The 19,113-nt window shown below is 50.9% G+C and overlaps 1 protein-coding gene across 2 annotated transcripts in view; it reads left to right on the top strand.

Moving 5' to 3' along the window:
• Positions 1-19,113, top strand: part of LOC116352777 (serine/threonine-protein kinase 24-like) — a 71,094-nt gene that overhangs the window by 36,066 nt on the left and 15,915 nt on the right. The window contains exons 2-8 of one of the 2 annotated variants that reach the window (XM_031816005.1): positions 3,082-3,312; positions 4,790-4,846; positions 5,290-5,398; positions 10,992-11,149; positions 12,030-12,215; positions 12,738-12,889; positions 13,220-13,394. In XM_031816005.1, the coding sequence (XP_031671865.1) occupies positions 3,082-3,312; positions 4,790-4,846; positions 5,290-5,398; positions 10,992-11,149; positions 12,030-12,215; positions 12,738-12,889; positions 13,220-13,394 (1,068 nt within the window). Of the gene's footprint in view, positions 1-3,081; positions 3,313-3,504; positions 3,552-4,789; positions 4,847-5,289; positions 5,399-10,991; positions 11,150-12,029; positions 12,216-12,737; positions 12,890-13,219; positions 13,395-19,113 lie in introns of those variants that run through there. The other variant, XM_031816006.1, reaches the window with a different exon arrangement.

Raw genomic sequence — 19,113 nt, forward strand, 5'->3', positions numbered from 1 at the left:
CAGAGGTCAGGACCAGGGGAGAGTACTGTAGGGTCAGAGGTCAGGACCAGGGGAGAGTACTGTAGGGTTAGGGTCAGAGGTCAATACCAGGGGAGAGTACTGTAGGGTCAGAGGTCAGGACCAGGGGAGAGTACTGTAGGGTTAGGGTCAGAGGTCAGGACCAGGGGAGAGTACTGTAGGGTCAGGGCCAGGGGAGAGTACTATAGGGTCACAGGTCAGGGCCAGGGGAGAGTACTGTAGGGTTAGGGTCAGGACCAAGGGAGAGTACTGTAGGGTTAGGGTCAGGACCAAGGGAGAGTACTGTAGGGTTAGGGTCAGGACCAAGGGAGAGTGCTGTAGGGTTAGGGTCAGAGGTCAGGACCAGGGGAGAGTGCTGTAGGGTCAGGGCCAGGGGAGAGTACAATAGGGTCACAGGTCAGGGCCAGGGGAGAGTACTATAGGGTTAGGGTCAGGACCAAGGGAGAGTACTGTAGGGTTAGGGTCACAGGTCCGGACCAGGGGAGAGTACTGTAGGGTCAGAGGTCAAAGCAGAGCGACATCCTAGTCCCAGGTTGTGTCATGGAAATTAAAGAGAACTCCTTTATAGTCTGGTCGCTATAAAGAGGACTCCTTTATTCAATAGTCTGGTCGCTATGAAGAGGACTCCTTTATAGTCTGGTCGCTATAAAGAGGACTCCTTTATAGTCTGGTCGCTATAAAGAGGACTCCTTTATTCAATAGTCTGGTCGCTATGAAGAGGACTCCTTTATAGTCTGGTCGCTATAAAGAGGACTCCTTTATTCAATAGTCTGGTCGCTATAAAGAGGACTCCTTTATTCAATAGTCTGGTCGCTATGAAGAGGACTCCTTTATAGTCTGGTCGCTATAAAGAGGACTCCTTTATTCAATAGTCTGGTCGCTATAAAGAGGACTCCTTTATAGTCTGGTCGCTATAAAGAGGACTCCTTTATAGTCTGGTCGCTATAAAGAGGACTCCTTTATAGTCTGGTCGCTATAAAGAGGACTCCTTTATTCAATAGTCTGGTCGCTATAAAGAGGACTCCTTTATAGTCTGGTCGCTATAAAGAGGACTCCTTTATAGTCTGGTCGCTATAAAGAGGACTCCTTTATTCAATAGTCTGGTCGCTATAAAGAGGACTCCTTTATAGTCTGGTCGCTATAAAGAGGACTCCTTTATTCAATAGTCTGGTCGCTATAAAGAGGACTCCTTTATTCAATAGTCTGGTCGCTATAAAGAGGACTCCTTTATAGTCTGGTCGCTATAAAGAGAACTCCTTTATTCAATAGTCTGGTCGCTATAAAGAGGACCCCTTTATTCAATAGTCTGGTCGCTATAAAGAGGACTCCTTTATTCAATAGTCTGGTCGCTATAAAGAGGACTCCTTTATAGTCTGGTCGCTATAAAGAGGACTCCTTTATTCAATAGTCTGGTTGCTATAAAGAGGACTCCTTTATTCAATAGTCTGGTCGCTATAAAGAGGACTCCTTTATTCAATAGTCTGGTCGCTATAAAGAGGACTCCTTTATAGTCTGGTCGCTATAAAGAGGACTCCTTTATTCAATAGTCTGGTCGCTATAAAGAGGACTCCTTTATTCAATAGTCTGGTCGCTATAAAGAGGACTCCTTTATAGTCTGGTCGCTATAAAGAGGACTCCTTTATAGTCTGGTCGCTATAAAGAGGACTCCTTTATTCAATAGTCTGGTCGCTATAAAGAGGACCCCTTTATTCAATAGTCTGGTCGCTATAAAGAGGCCTCCTTTATTCAATAGTCTGGTCGCTATAAAGAGGACCCCTTTATTCAATAGTCTGGTCGCTATAAAGAGGACTCCTTTATTCAATAGTCTGGTCGCTATAAAGAGGACTCCTTTATAGTCTGGTCGCTATAAAGAGGACTCCTTTATTCAATAGTCTGGTCGCTATAAAGAGGACTCCTTTATTCAATAGTCTGGTCGCTATAAAGAGGACTCCTTTATTCAATAGTCTGGTCGCTATAAAGAGGACTCCTTTATTCAATAGTCTGGTCGCTATAAAGAGGACTCCTTTATTCAATAGTCTGGTCGCTATAAAGAGGACTCCTTTATTCAATAGTCTGGTCGCTATAAAGAGGACTCCTTTATTCAATAGTCTGGTCGCTATAAAGAGGACTCCTTTATTCAATAGTCTGGTCGCTATGAAGAGGACTCCTTTATAGTCTGGTCGCTATAAAGAGGACTCCTTTATAGTCTGGTCACTATAAAGAGGACTCCTTTATTCAATAGTCTGGTCGCTATGAAGAGGACTCCTTTATTCAATAGTCTGGTCGCTATAAAGAGGACTCCTTTATTCAATAGTCTGGTCGCTATGAAGAGGACTCCTTTATTCAATAGTCTGGTCGCTATAAAGAGGACTCCTTTATTCAATAGTCTGGTCGCTATAAAGAGGACTCCTTTATAGTCTGGTCGCTATAAAGAGGACTCCTTTATTCAATAGTCTGGTCGCTATAAAGAGGACTCCTTTATATTCTGGTCGCTATAAAGAGGACTCCTTTATTCAATAGTCTGGTCGCTATAAAGAGGACTCCTTTATAGTCTGGTCGCTATAAAGAGGACTTCTTGGCTTCATCATTGCTGCAGTGTTGCAACATGTTGTTCACAAAATAATGCTGCCTGATATTGTTTAACTCTTATCACATGTCATGGATTCAACTTCTAAACACTGCTGCTCTCTCCTCCCCCCTCCTACCTCCCTCTCTCCGCCCCCTCCCCCCTCCTACCTCCCTCTCTCCTCCCCCTCCCCCCTCCCTCTCTCCCTTCTCCTCCCTCTCTCCCTCCTCCCCCCTCCTACCTCCCTCTCTCCTCCCCCTCCCTCTCTTCCTCCTCCCCCCTCCCCCTCCCTCTCTCCCTTCTCCTCCCTCTCTCCCTCCTCCCCCCTCCTACCTCCCTCCCTCTCTCCTCCCCCTCCCTCTCTCCCTCCCTTCGCCCTCTCTCCCTCCTCCCCCCTCCTACCTCCCTCTCTCCCTTCCTTCTCCTCCCTCTCTCCCTCCTCCCCCCTCCTACCTCCCTCTCTCCTCCCCCTCCCTCTCTCCCTTCTCCTCCTGTAGAACGTGAAGGCAGACCCAGAGGAGCTGTTCACTAAGTTGGAGAGGATCGGTAAAGGCTCGTTTGGTGAGGTGTTTAAAGGAATAGACAACAGGACTCAGAAGGTGGTGGCCATTAAGATCATTGACCTGGAGGAGGCTGAGGATGAGATGGAGGATATTCAGCAGGAGATCACTGTGTTGAGTCAGTGCGACAGCCCTTTCATCACCAAGTACTATGGATCATACCTGAAGGTAGGTCATAGGGTTACAACATGATCCGTGCTTCTACACCTGCATTGCTTGCTGTTTGGGGTTTTAGGCTGGGTTTCTGTACAGCACTTTGAGATATCAGCTGATGTACGAAGGGCTATATAAATACATTTGATTTGATTTGATTTGATTTGGTTAGGGGTCAGGGTTAAAGGTTATGGAGCAGGAGAGGTCAGTGTGACAGCCCCTTCATCACCAAGTACTATGGATCATACCTGAAGGTAGGTCATAGGGTTAGGGGTCAGGGTCAAAGGTTATGGAGCAGGAGAGGTCCGTGTGACAGCCCCTTCATCACCAAGTACTATGGATCCTACCTGAAGGTAGGTCATAGGGTTAGGGGTCAGGGTTAAAGGTCACCAAGTACTATGTCTCCTATCTCAAAGTGAGCACCACTGTCCCATAAACCCCCCTGCTGTCCCACTGAATCACTGTCTCATAAACCCCCTGTTGTCCCACTGAACCACTGTCCCACAACCCCCCCTGCTGTCCCACTGAACCACTGTCTCATAAACCCCCTGTTGTCCCACTGAACCACTGTCTCATAAACCCCCCTGTTGTCCCACTGTACCTCTATACCACTGTCCCATCAACCCCCCTGTTGTCCCACTGTACCTCTATACCACTGTCCCATAAACCCCCCTGTTGTCCCATAAACCCCCCTTGCTGTCCCATAAACCCCCCCTTGCTGTCCCATAAACTCCCCTTGCTGTCCCATAAACCCCCCTTGCTGTCCCATAAACCCCCCTGTTGTCCCATAAACCCGCTGTTGTCCCATAAACCCCCCTTGCTGTCCCATAAACCCCCCTGTTGTCCCATAAACCCACTTGCTGTCCCATAAACCCCCCTGTTGTCCCATAAACCCCCTTGCTGTCCCATAAACCCGCCTTGCTGTCCCATAAACCCCCCTGTTGTCCCATAAACCCCCCTGTTGTCCCATAAACCCCCCTTGCTGTCCCATAAACCCCCTTGTTGTCCCATAAACCCCCCTTGCTGTCTCATAAACCCCCTGCTATCCCATAAACCCCCCTGTTGTCCCATAAACCCCCCTTGCTGTCCCATAAACCCCCTGCTATCCCATAAACCCCCCTGTTGAAGGCTTTTCCAGGTTGTTCTCTAAACATACTATACTTCAGCGAAGTGCCCTTTTTTCTAGCCTAGATACTTAACAGTTAGAGCCACTAGATAGAAGAACCGAAGGGAAAGTGGTACTCCCCTGCAGACATCTGGCCCACAGGCTGATATTTAGGACCATCGTCATGTTAGTAGGAAGGGATTTAACATCATTTTAATCTCACTTCCCACTTCTCTCTATTTAATCCCAAATGAAACCAGGATAAAAGACTCCTGACTCCCACCAGACAGAGCTTCTCAGGGCATCAGCACTTATTGCTACAGATTTGGAGGAACCAGCCCCTGTCCTAACAGGGCCTCTGTAACTGGCTTCTCTTGTCTGCTTCAGGAGGCCAAGCTGTGGATCATTATGGAGTATCTAGGGGGAGGCTCGGCATTAGATCTGGTGAGTGATGTTACCAGTAATCAGACGATATGTGGACATTGTGTTAGCTAACGGTTGTGTGAGTTGTGCTAGCTAACAGGGGTGGTTGTGTGAGTTGTGTTAGCTAACAGGGGAGGTTGTGTAAGTTGTGCTAGCTAACAGGGGAGGTTGTGTGAGTTGTGCTAGCTAACTGGCGCGGTTGTGTGAGTTGTCCTAGCTAACAGAGGCGGTTGTGTGAGTTGTGCTAGCTAACAGGGGAGGTTGTGTGAGTTGTGCTAGCTAACAGGGGAGGTTGTGTGAGTTGTGCTAGCTAACAGGGGCGGTTGTGTGAGTTGCCCTAGCTAACAGGGGAAGTTGTGTGAGTTGTGCTAGCTAACAGGGGTGGTTGTGTAAGTTGTGCTAGCTAACAGGGGCGGTTGTGTGAGTTGTGCTAGCTAACAGTTGCGGTTGTGTGGTTTTTCCAGTTGGAGCCGGGGTTGCTGGATGAGACTCAGATCGCCACCATCCTCAGAGAGATTCTGAAGGGTCTGGAATACCTCCACTCAGAAAAGAAGATACACAGAGATATCAAAGGTACTAGCTAGCATGGATACCAGTAGGGGCTAACCTAGCTAGCATGGGTACCAGTAGGGGCTAACCTAGCTAGCATGGGTACCAGTAGGGGCTAACCTAGCTAGCATGGATACCAGTAGAGGCTAACCTAGCATGGATACCAGTAGGGGCTAACCTAGCTTGCATGGATACCAGTAGGGGCTAACCAAGCTAGCATGGATACTAGTAGGGACTGTGGCAATGAGGGGACACGAACAGCAGGTATAGGCCAAAAAAGGTTATTTATTATAATACCAGTAGGGACTAACCAAGTTAGCATGGATACCAGTAGGGGCTAACCTAGCCAGCATGGATACTAGTAGGGACTAACCTAACTAACAGGGATACTAGTAGGGACTAACCTAACTAACAGGGATACTAGTAGGTGTTAACAGGGATACTAGTAGAGGCTAACAGGGATACTAGTAGAGGCTAACAGGGATACTAGTAGGGACTAACAGGGGTACTAGTAGGGACTAACCTAACTAACAGGGATACTAGTAGGGACTAACCTAACTAACAGGGATACTAGTAGGTGTTAACAGGGATACTAGTAGAGGCTAACAGGGATACTAGTAGGGACTAACAGGGGTACTAGTAGGTACATAGACATCAACAGTACTGACAGGGTTAATGTAGAAGGTACAGAGACATCAACAGTACTGACAGGGTTCATGTAGAAGATACAGATACATCAACAGTACTGACAGGGTTAATGTAGAAGGTACAGAGACATCAACAGTACTGACAGTGTTAATGTAGAAGGTACAGAGACATCAACACTACTGACAGGGTTAATGTAGAAGGTACAGAGACATCAACAGTACTGACAGTGTTAATGTAGAAGGTACAGAGACATCAACAGTACTGACAGTGTTAATGTAGAAGGTACAGAGACATCAACAGTACTGACAGGGTTCATGTAGAAGGTACAGAGACATCAACAGTACTGACAGGGTTAATGTAGAAGGTACAGAGACATCAACAGTACTGACAGTGTTAATGTAGAAGGTATAGAGACATCAACAGTACTGACAGGGTTCATGTAGAAGGTACAGAGACATCAACAGTACTGACAGGGTTCATGTAGAAGGTACAGAGACATCAACAGTACTGCCAGGGTTCATGTAGAAGGTACAGAGACATCAACAGTACTGACATGGTTAATGTAGAAGGTACAGAGACATCAACAGTACTGACAGGGTTCATGTAGAAGGTAATAGACATCGACAGTACTGACAGGGTTAATGTAGAAGGTACAGAGACATCAACAGTACTGACAGGGTTAATGTAGAAGGTACAGAGACATCAACAGTACTGACAGGGTTCATGTAGAAGGTACAGAGACATCAACAGTACTGACAGGGTTCATGTAGAACGTACAGAGACATCAACAGTACTGACAGGGTTCATGTAGACGGTATAGAGACATCAACAGTACTGACAGGGTTCATGTAGAAGGTACAGAGACATCAACAGTACTGACAGGGTTAATGTAGAAGGTACAGACATCAACAGTACTGACAGTGTTAATGTAGAAGGTACAGAGACATCAACAGTACTGACAGGGTTAATGTAGAAGGTACAGACATCAACAGTACTGACAGTGTTAATGTAGAAGGTACAGAGACATCAACAGTACTGACAGGGTTCATGTAGAAGGTACAGAGACATCAACAGTACTGACAGGGTTAATGTAGAAGGTACAGAGACATCAACAGTACTGACAGTGTTAATGTAGGGGGCATTTTTCAATGACGTGAACAGTGAGTTGTCCAGATTAGAATGAGTGACATTAACCCACAACTAGTGACCTCCTCCTCAAGGGGTTTGTCTCTCTTGGTGTAACGGTTAAGGTGTTAGGTTGACAGTCTCTGGACCTGGGTTTGAGTCCTGGTCGGGCCTTCCCCCTGGTTCCATTCTGGGTTTGAGTCCTGGTCGGGCCTTCCCCCTAGTTCCATTCTGGGTTTGAGTCCTGGTCGGGCCTTCCCCCTAGTTCTATTCTGGGTTTGAGTCCTGGTCGGGCCTTCCCCCTAGTTCTATTCTGGGTTTGAGTCCTGGTCGGGCCTACCCCCTAGTTCCATTCTGGGTTTGAGTCCTGGTCGGGCCTACCCCTTGGTTCCATTCTGGGTTTGAGTCCTGGTCGGGCCATCCCCCTAGTTCCATTCTGGGTTTGAGTCCTGGTCGGGCCTTCCCCCTAGTTCTATTCTGGGTTTGAGTCCTGGTCGGGCCTAGCCCCTAGTTCCATTCTGGGTTTGAGTCCTGGTCGGGCCTACCCCCTAGTTCCATTCTGGGTTTGAGTCCTGGTCGGGCCTACCCCTTGGTTCCATTCTTGGTTTGAGTCCTGGTCGGGCCTGCCCCCTGGTTCCTTTCTTGGTTTGAGTCCTGGTCAGGCATTCCCCCTAGTTCCATTCTGGGTTTGAGTCCTGGTCGGGCCTACCCCTTAGTTCCATTCTGGGTTTGAGTCCTGGTCGGGCCTACCCCCTGGTTCCTTTCTGGGTTTGAGTCCTGGTCAGGCATTCCCCCTAGTTCCATTCTGGGTTTGAGTCCTGGTCGGGCCTACCCCTTGGTTCCATTCTGGGTTTGAGTCCTGGTCGGGCCTACCCCTTGGTTCCATTCTGGGTTTGAGTCCTGGTCGGACCTACCCCCTGGTTCCTTTCTGGATTTGAGTCCTGGTCGGGCATTCCCCCTAGTTCCATTCTGGGTTTGAGTCCTGGTCAGGCCTACCCCTTGGTTCCATTCTGGGTTTGAGTCCTGGTCGGGCCTACCCCTTGGTTCCATTCTGGGTTTGAGTCCTGGTCGGGCCATCCCCCTAGTTCCATTCTGGGTTTGAGTCCTGGTCGGGCCTTCCCCCTAGTTCTATTCTGGGTTTGAGTCCTGGTCGGGCCTAGCCCCTAGTTCCATTCTGGGTTTGAGTCCTGGTCGGGCCTACCCCCTAGTTCCATTCTGGGTTTGAGTCCTGGTCGGGCCTACCCCTTGGTTCCATTCTGGGTTTGAGTCCTGGTCGGGCCTGCCCCCTGGTTCCTTTCTTGGTTTGAGTCCTGGTCAGGCATTCCCCCTAGTTCCATTCTGGGTTTGAGTCCTGGTCGGGCCTACCCCTTAGTTCCATTCTGGGTTTGAGTCCTGGTCGGGCCTACCCCCTGGTTCCTTTCTGGGTTTGAGTCCTGGTCAGGCATTCCCCCTAGTTCCATTCTGGGTTTGAGTCCTGGTCGGGCCTACCCCTTGGTTCCATTCTGGGTTTGAGTCCTGGTCGGGCCTACCCCTTGGTTCCATTCTGGGTTTGAGTCCTGGTCGGACCTACCCCCTGGTTCCTTTCTGGATTTGAGTCCTGGTCGGGCATTCCCCCTAGTTCCATTCTGGGTTTGAGTCCTGGTCAGGCCTACCCCTTGGTTCCATTCTGGGTTTGAGTCCTGGTCGGGCCTACCCCTTGGTTCCATTCTGGGTTTGAGTCCTGGTCGGGCCATCCCCCTAGTTCCATTCTGGGTTTGAGTCCTGGTCGGGCCTTCCCCCTAGTTCTATTCTGGGTTTGAGTCCTGGTCGGGCCTAGCCCCTAGTTCCATTCTGGGTTTGAGTCCTGGTCGGGCCTACCCCCTAGTTCCATTCTGGGTTTGAGTCCTGGTCGGGCCTACCCCTTAGTTCCATTCTGGGTTTGAGTCCTGGTCGGGCCTACCCCCTGGTTCCTTTCTGGGTTTGAGTCCTGGTCAGGCATTCCCCCTAGTTCCATTCTGGGTTTGAGTCCTGGTCGGGCCTACCCCTTGGTTCCATTCTGGGTTTGAGTCCTGGTCGGGCCTACCCCTTGGTTCCATTCTGGGTTTGAGTCCTGGTCGGACCTACCCCCTGGTTCCTTTCTGGATTTGAGTCCTGGTCGGGCATTCCCCCTAGTTCCATTCTGGGTTTGAGTCCTGGTCAGGCCTACCCCTTGGTTCCATTCTGGGTTTGAGTCCTGGTCGGGCCTACCCCTTGGTTCCATTCTGGGTTTGAGTCCTGGTCGGGCCATCCCCCTAGTTCCATTCTGGGTTTGAGTCCTGGTCGGGCCTACCCCTTTGTTCCAATCTGGGTTTGAGTCCTGGTCGGGCCTACCCCCTGGTTCCATTCTGGGTTTGAGTCCTGGTCGGGCCTACCCCTTTGTTCCATTCTGGGTTTGAGTCCTGGTCGGGCCTACCCCTTGGTTCCTTTCTGGGTTTCAGTCCTGGTCGGGCATTCCCCCTAGTTCCATTCTGGGTTTGAGTCCTGGTCGGGCCTACCCCTTGGTTCCATTCTGGGTTTGAGTCCTGGTCGGGCCTTCCCCCTAGTTCCATTCTGGGTTTGAGTCCTGGTCGGGCCTACCCCTTGGTTCCATTCTGGGTTTGAGTCCTGGTCGGACCTACCCCCTGGTTCCTTTCTGGATTTGAGTCCTGGTCGGGCATTCCCCCTAGTTCCATTCTGGGTTTGAGTCCTGGTCAGGCCTACCCCTTGGTTCCATTCTGGGTTTGAGTCCTGGTCGGGCCTACCCCTTGGTTCCATTCTGGGTTTGAGTCCTGGTCGGGCCATCCCCCTAGTTCCATTCTGGGTTTGAGTCCTGGTCGGGCCTACCCCTTTGTTCCAATCTGGGTTTGAGTCCTGGTCGGGCCTACCCCCTGGTTCCATTCTGGGTTTGAGTCCTGGTCGGGCCTACCCCTTTGTTCCATTCTGGGTTTGAGTCCTGGTCGGGCCTACCCCTTGGTTCCTTTCTGGGTTTCAGTCCTGGTCGGGCATTCCCCCTAGTTCCATTCTGGGTTTGAGTCCTGGTCGGGCCTACCCCTTGGTTCCATTCTGGGTTTGAGTCCTGGTCGGGCCTTCCCCCTAGTTCCATTCTGGGTTTGAGTCCTGGTCGGGCCTACCCCTTGGTTCCATTCTGGGTTTGAGTCCTGGTCGGGCCTACCCCCTGGTTCCTTTCTGGGTTTGAGTCCTGGTCGGGCATTCCCCCTAGTTCCATTCTGGGTATGACTCCTGGTCGGGCCTACCCCTTGGTTCCATTCTGGGTTTGAGTCCTGGTCGGGCCTTCCCCCTAGTTCCATTCTGGGTTTGAGTCCTGGTCGGGCCTTCCCCCTAGTTCCATTCTGGGTTTGAGTCCTGGTCGGGCCTACCCCTTGGTTCCATTCTGGGTTTGAGTCCTGGTCGGGCCTTCCCCCTAGTTCCATTCTGGGTTTGAGTCCTGGTCGGGCCTTCCCCCTAGTTCCATTCTGGGTTTGAGTCCTGGTCGGGCCTACCCCTTGGTTCCATTCTGGGTTTGAGTCCTGGTCGGGCCTTCCCCCTAGTTCCATTCTGGGTTTGAGTCCTGGTCGGGCCTTCCCCCTAGTTCCATTCTGGGTTTGAGTCCTGGTCGGGCCTACCCCCTAGTTCCATTCTGGGTTTGAGTCCTGGTCGGTCCTACCCCCTAGTTCCATTCTGGGTTTGAGTCCTGGTCGGTCCTACCCCCTAGTTCCATTCTGGGTTTGAGTCCTGGTCGGTCCTACCCCCTAGTTCCATTCTGGGTTTGAGTCCTGGTCGGTCCTACCCCGAGGACCAGGAATCCATGCTAGCTTGGTTATCCAAACTGCTCTCATCTCTCCCTCAGCTGCCAACGTCCTGCTGTCGGAGCGTGGGGAGGTGAAGCTGGCAGACTTTGGGGTGGCGGGACAGCTAACAGACACCCAGCTCAAACGCAGCACCTTCGTTGGCACGCCCTTCTGGATGGCTCCAGAGGTCATCAAGCAGTCAGCCTACGACTGTAAGGTGAGAGGTCGAAGGTTACAGTCAGCCTACGACTCTATGGTGAGAGGTCAGAGGTTAGTCAGCCTACGACTCTATGGTGAGAGGTCAGAGATTAGTCAGCCTACGACTCTATGGTGAGAGGTCAGAGGTTAGTCAGCCTACGACTCTATGGTGAGAGGTCAGAGGTTAGTCAGCCTACAACTCTATGGTGAGAGGTCAGAGATTAGTCAGCCTACGACTCTATGGTGAGAGGTCAGAGATTAGTCAGCCTACGACTCTATGGTGAGAGGTCAGAGGTTAGTCAGCCTACGACTCTATGGTGAGAGGTCAGAGGTTAGTCAGCCTACAACTCTATGGTGAGAGGTCAGAGATTAGTCAGCCTACGACTCTATGGTGAGAGGTCAGAGATTAGTCAGCCTACGACTCTATGGTGAGAGGTCAGAGGTTAGTCAGCCTACGACTGAATGGTGAGAGGTCAGAGATTAGTCAGCCTACGACTCTATGGTGAGGGGTCAGAGATTAGTCAGTTTACGACTCTATGGTGAGAGGTCAGAGGTTAGTCAGCCTACGACTCCATTGTGAGAGGTCAGAGATTAGTCAGTTTACGACTCTATGGTGAGAGGTCAGAGGTTAGTCAGCCTACGACTCTATGGTGATAGGTCAGAGATTAGTCAGCCTACGACTCAGGGGTCATACAGGAAATTCTGTTTATAATGACAACAAAGACGTTATCCCAAATGCCACACAAGGTCTACATCTGAATCGGCACCCTATTCCCTATATAGTACACTAGCCCATAGGACTCTGGTCAAAAGTCATGACTTTTATATAAACAGTAGGGTGTCATTTTGGATGGTCCGAAGGTGAAAACATCTCTCCCCCTGTCCCCTCTGTGTTGCAGGCAGACATCTGGTCTCTGGGTATAACATGTATAGAGCTGGCTAAAGGAGAACCCCCACACTCTGAGCTACACCCGATGAAAGTGCTGTTCCTTATCCCAAAGAACACCCCTCCTACCCTGGAGGGGAACTACAGCAAGCCCCTCAAGGAGTTTGTGGAGGCCTGCCTAAACAAGGAGCCAAGCTTCGTAAGTGTTCCTTTAGAGTTAGGCTTCAGAAGTGTTCACTTTCAAACCCCAAACCTAACTGGTTTCAACTGGTTTTACTTCCTTTTGAAGTGTTCTGTTAGGAAACACGTTTAAACCCCAAACCTAACTGGTTTCAACTGGTTTTACTTCCTTTTGAAGTGTTCTGTTAGGAAACACGTTTAAACCCCAAACCTAACTGGTTTCAACTGGTTTTACTTCCTTTTGAAGTGTTCTGTTAGGAAACACGTTTAAACCCCAAACCTAACTGGTTTCAACTGGTTTTACTTCCTTTTGAAGTGTTCTGTTAGGGCTTGAAGGTGTTTCCTACCTGCTTTCAACTGATTTTACTTCTATTCGCTGGCCTGGCAATATCAGAGAGCATTTGGAAGTAATTTGTGCATCTGTGCCTGCGTAGTTTTACCCTCTCTGTATCCAGTCCTGTCTCTCCACTCCTCACCTTGCTTAAACTTCCTTCTCATCCCTTCCGCTTTCCTCCTTCCCTTTCCCCCTCTCTCTCTGCAGAGGCCCACTGCCAAAGAGCTGTTGAAACACAAGCTGATTGTGCGTCACGCCAAGAAGACGTCGTACCTGACAGAGCTGGTGGATAGATACAGGAGGTGGAAGGCTGAGCAGACCAGACAGCAGGCAGAGTCCAGCTCAGACGAGTCTGACTCGTAAGTCAGGATCAGACCTAGTCAGACCAGACAGCAGGCAGAGTCCAGCTCAGAAGAGTCTGACTCGTAAGTCAGGATCAGACCTAGTCAGACCAGACAGCAGGCAGAGTCCAGCTCAGACGAGTCTGATTCGTAAGTCAGGATCAGACCTAGATTGCAGGCAGAGTCCAGCTCAGACGAGTCTGACTCGTAAGTCAGGATCAGACCTAGATTGCATACTAAATGGAACCCTCTTCCCTTTGCAGTGCAGTACTTTAACCAAGTCTATTGAGTCATACTGTCGTGCTGAGCCAATTAGAGTCCTGACTCTGGTCTATCTTGTCCAATCAGGGAGCAGGATGGGCAGGCGTCGGGCGGGAACAACTTTGGGAGTGATGACTGGATCTTCACCATCAGAGAGAAGGATCCTAAGAAACTGCAGAACGGGGGAGAGGGACAGGAAGTGAAGAGTGGAGACATTTCAGGGAGGCTGTTTTCCACCATCATCTCTCCTTCTCTGGCTGAAGTAAGAAGCTCCCCCCTGTCATAGCGCAGACAGACCAACCCAACCCCCGGCCATGGTCAGACAGACCAACCCAACCCCCGGCCATGGTCAGACAGACCAACCCAACCCCCGGCCATGGTCAGACAGACCAACCCAACCCCCGGCCATGGTCAGACAGACCAACCCAACCCCCGGCCATGGTCAGACAGACCAACCCAACCCCCGGCCATGGTCAGACAGACCAACCCAACCCCCGGCCATGAGACAGACCAACCCAACCCCCGGCCATGGTCAGACAGACCAACCCAACCCCCGGCCATGGTCAGACAGACCAACCCAACCCCCGGCCATGGTCAGACAGACCAACCCAACCCCCGGCCATGGTCAGACAGACCAACCCAACCCCCTGTCATAGCGCAGACAGACCAACCCAACCCCTGGCCATGGTCAGACAGACCAACCCAACCCCCGGCCATGGTCAGACAGACCAACCCAACCCCCGGCCATGGTCAGACAGACCAACCCAACCCCCGGCCATGGTCAGACAGACCAATCCAACCCCCGGCCATGGTCAGACAGACCAACCCAACCCCCGGCCATGGTCAGACAGACCAACCCAACCCCCTGTCATAGCGCAGACAGACCAACCCAACCCCTGGCCATGGTCAGACAGACCAACCCAACCCCCGGCCATGGTCAGACAGACCAACCCAACCCCCGGCCATGGTCAGACAGACCAACCCAACCCCCGGCCATGGTCAGACAGACCAACCCAACCCCCGGCCATGGTCAGACAGACCAACCCAACCCCCGGCCATGGTCAGACAGACCAACCTAACCCCCGGCCATGGTCAGACAGACCAACCCAACCCCCTGTCATAGCGCAGACAGACCAACCCAACCCCCGGCCATGAGAGACAGACCAACCCAACCCCCGGCCATGGTCAGACAGACCAACCCAACCCCCGGCCATGGTCAGACAGACCAACCCAACCCCCGGCCATGGTCAGACAGACCAACCCAACCCCCGGCCATGAGAGACAGACCAACCCCGTCTGCTGTCAGTCACTACACTACCCTGCTACAACATACTGTCTGTCAGTCACCACACCACCCTGCTACAACATACTGTCTGTCAGTCACCACACTACCCTGCTACAACATACTGTCTGTCTGCTGTCAGTCACCACACCACCCTGCTACAACATACTGTCTGTCTGCTGTCAGTCACCACACCACCCTGCTACAACATACTGTCTGTCTGCTGTCAGTCACTACACTACCCTGCTACAACATACTGTCTGTCTGCTGTCAGTCACCACACCACCCTGCTACAACATACTGTCTGTCTGCTGTCAGTCACCACACCACCCTGCTACAACATACTGTCTGTCTGCTGTCAGTCACCACACTACCCTGCTACAACATACTGTCTGTCTGCTGTCAGTCACCACACCACCCTGCTACAACATACTGTCTGTCTGCTGTCAGTCACTACACTACCCTGCTACAACATACTGTCTGTCTGCTGTCAGTCACCACACTACCCTGCTACAACATACTGTCTGTCTGCTGTCAGTCACTACACTACCCTGCTACAACATACTGTCTGTCTGCTGTCAGTCACCACACCACCCTGCTACAACATACTGTCTGTCTGCTGTCAGTCACCACACTACCCTGCTACAACATACTGTCTGTCTGCTGTCAGTCACCACACTACCCTGCTACAACATACTGTCTGTCTGTCTGCTGTCAGTCACCCAACTACCCTGCTACAACATACTGTCTGTCTGCTGTCAGTCACCCAACTACCCTGCTACAACATACTGTCTGTCTGCTGTCAGTCACCACACTACCCTGCTACAACATACTGTCTGTCTGCTGTCAGTCACCCAACTACCCTGCTACAACATACTGCCTGTCTGCTGTCAGTCACTACACTACCCTGCTACAACATACTGTCTGTCTGTCAGTCACCACACCACCCTGCTACAACATACTGTCTGTCAGTCACCACACTACCCTGCTACAACATACTGTCTGTCTGCTGTCAGTCACCACACCACCCTGCTACAACATACTGTCTGTCTGCTGTCAGTCACCACACCACCCTGCTACAACATACTGTCTGTCTGCTGTCAGTCACTACACTACCCTGCTACAACATACTGTCTGTCTGCTGTCAGTCACCACACCACCCTGCTACAACATACTGTCTGTCTGCTGTCAGTCACCACACCACCCTGATACAACATACTGTCTGTCTGCTGTCAGTCACTACACTACCCTGCTACAACATACTGTCTGTCTGCTGTCAGTCACCACACCACCCTGCTACAACATACTGTCTGTCTGCTGTCAGTCACTACACTACCCTGCTACAACATACTGTCTGTCTGCTGTCAGTCACCACACTACCCTGCTACAACATACTGTCTGTCTGCTGTCAGTCACCACACTACCCTGCTACAACATACTGTCTGTCTGCTGTCAGTCACCACACCACCCTGCTACAACATACTGTCTGTCTGCTGTCAGTCACCACACCACCCTGCTACAACATACTGTCTGTCTGCTGTCAGTCACTACACTACCCTGCTACAACATACTGTCTGTCTGCTGTCAGTCACCACACCACCCTGCTACAACATACTGTCTGTCTGCTGTCAGTCACTACACTACCCTGCTACAACATACTGTCTGTCTGCTGTCAGTCACCACACTACCCTGCTACAACATACTGTCTGTCTGCTGTCAGTCACCACACTACCCTGCTACAACATACTGTCTGTCTGCTGTCAGTCACCACACCACCCTGCTACAACATACTGTCTGTCTGCTGTCAGTCACCACACCACCCTGCTACAACATACTGTCTGTCTGCTGTCAGTCACTACACTACCCTGCTACAACATACTGTCTGTCTGCTGTCAGTCACCACACCACCCTGCTACAACATACTGTCTGTCTGCTGTCAGTCACCACACCACCCTGCTACAACATACTGTCTGTCTGCTGTCAGTCACTACACTACCCTGCTACAACATACTGTCTGTCTGCTGTCAGTCACCACACCACCCTGCTACAACATACTGTCTGTCTGCTGTCAGCCACCACACTACCCTGCTACAACATACTGTCTGTCTGCTGTCAGTCACCACACCACCCTGCTACAACATACTGTCTGTCTGCTGTCAGTCACCACACCACCCTGCTACAACATACTGTCTGTCAGTCACCACACTACCCTGCTACAACATACTGTCTGTCTGCTGTCAGTCACCACACCACCCTGCTACAACATACTGTCTGTCTGCTGTCAGTCACCACACCACCCTGCTACAACATACTGTCTGTCTGCTGTCAGTCACTACACTACCCTGCTACAACATACTGTCTGTCTGCTGTCAGTCACCACACCACCCTGCTACAACATACTGTCTGTCTGCTGTCAGTCACCACACCACCCTGCTACAACATACTGTCTGTCTGCTGTCAGTCACTACACTACCCTGCTACAACATACTGTCTGTCTGCTGTCAGTCACCACACCACCCTGCTACAACATACTGTCTGTCCTTTGTCAGTCACTACACTACCCTGTTACAACATACTGTCTGTCTGCTGTCAGTCACCACACTACCCTGCTACAACATACTGTCTGTCTGCTGTCAGTCACTACACTACCCTGCTACAACATACTGTCTGTCTGCTGTCAGTCACCACACCACCCTGCTACAACATACTGTCTGTCTGCTGTCAGTCACCACACTACCCTGCTACAACATACTGTCTGTCTGCTGTCAGTCACCACACTACCCTTACTACAACATACTGTCTGTCTGTCTGCTGTCAGTCACCCAACTACCCTGCTACAACATACTGTCTGTCTGCTGTCAGTCACCCAACTACCCTGCTACAACATACTGTCTGTCTGCTGTCAGTCACCACACTACCCTGCTACAACATACTGTCTGTCTGCTGTCAGTCACCCAACTACCCTGCTACAACATACTGTCTGTCTGCTGTCAGTCACTACACTACCCTGCTACAACATACTGTCTGTCAGTCACCACACCACCCTGCTACAACATACTGTCTGTCAGTCACCACACTACCCTGCTACAACATACTGTCTGTCTGCTGTCAGTCACCACACTACCCTGCTACAACATACTGTCTGTCTGCTCTCAGTCACCACACTACCCTGCTACAACATACTGTCTGTCTGCTGTCAGTCACCACACCACCCTGATACAACATACTGTCTGTCTGCTGTCAGTCACTACACTACCCTGCTACAACATACTGTCTGTCTGTCTGCTGTCAGTCACCACACTACCCTGCTACAACATACTGTCTGTCTGGTGTCAGTCACTACACTACCCTGCTACAACATACTGTCTGTCTGCTGTCAGTCACCACACCACCCTGCTACAACATACTGTCTGTCTGCTGTCAGTCACCACACTACCCTGCTACAACATACTGTCTGTCAGTCACTACACTACCCTGCTACAACATACTGTCTGTCTGCTGTCAGTCACCACACTACCCTGCTACAACATACTGTCTGTCTGTCTGCTGTCAGTCACTACACTACCCTGCTACAACATACTGTCTGTCTGTCTGCTGTCAGTCACCACACTACCCTGCTACAACATACTGTCTGTCTGCTGTCAGTCACCACCCTACCCTGCTACAACATACTGTCTGTCTGCTGTCAGTCACCACACTACCCTGCTACAACATACTGTCTGTCTGCTGTCAGTCACCACACCACCCTGCTACAACATACTGTCTGTCTGCTGTCAGTCACCACACCACCCTGCTACAACATACTGTCTGTCTGCTGTCAGTCACCACACCACCCTGCTACAACATACTGTCTGTCTGCTGTCAGTCACTACACTACCCTGCTACAACATACTGTCTGTCTGCTGTCAGTCACCACACCACCCTGCTACAACATACTGTCTGTCTGCTGTCAGTCACTACACTACCCTGCTACAACATACTGTCTGTCTGCTGTCAGTCACCACACTACCCTGCTACAACATACTGTCTGTCTGCTGTCAGTCACCACACTACCCTGCTACAACATACTGTCTGTCTGCTGTCAGTCACCACACCACCCTGCTACAACATACTGTCTGTCTGCTGTCAGTCACCACACCACCCTGCTACAACATACTGTCTGTCTGCTGTCAGTCACTACACTACCCTGCTACAACATACTGTCTGTCTGCTGTCAGTCACCACACCACCCTGCTACAACATACTGTCTGTCTGCTGTCAGTCACTACACTACCCTGCTACATCATACTGTCTGTCTGCTGTCAGTCACCACACTACCCTGCTACAACATACTGTCTGTCTGCTGTCAGTCACCACACTACCCTGCTACAACATACTGTCTGTCTGCTGTCAGTCACCACACCACCCTGCTACAACATACTGTCTGTCTGCTGTCAGTCACCACACCACCCTGCTACAACATACTGTCTGTCTGCTGTCAGTCACCACACCACCCTGCTACAACATACTGTCTGTCTGCTGTCAGTCACTACACTACCCTGCTACAACATACTGTCTGTCTGCTGTCAGTCACCACACCACCCTGCTACAACATACTGTCTGTCTGCTGTCAGCCACCACACTACCCTGCTACAACATACTGTCTGTCTGCTGTCAGTCACCACACCACCCTGCTACAACATACTGTCTGTCTGCTGTC

Source organism: Oncorhynchus kisutch, unplaced genomic scaffold, assembly GCF_002021735.2.
Source record: "Oncorhynchus kisutch isolate 150728-3 unplaced genomic scaffold, Okis_V2 scaffold727, whole genome shotgun sequence".
NCBI lineage: Eukaryota > Metazoa > Chordata > Actinopteri > Salmoniformes > Salmonidae > Oncorhynchus > Oncorhynchus kisutch.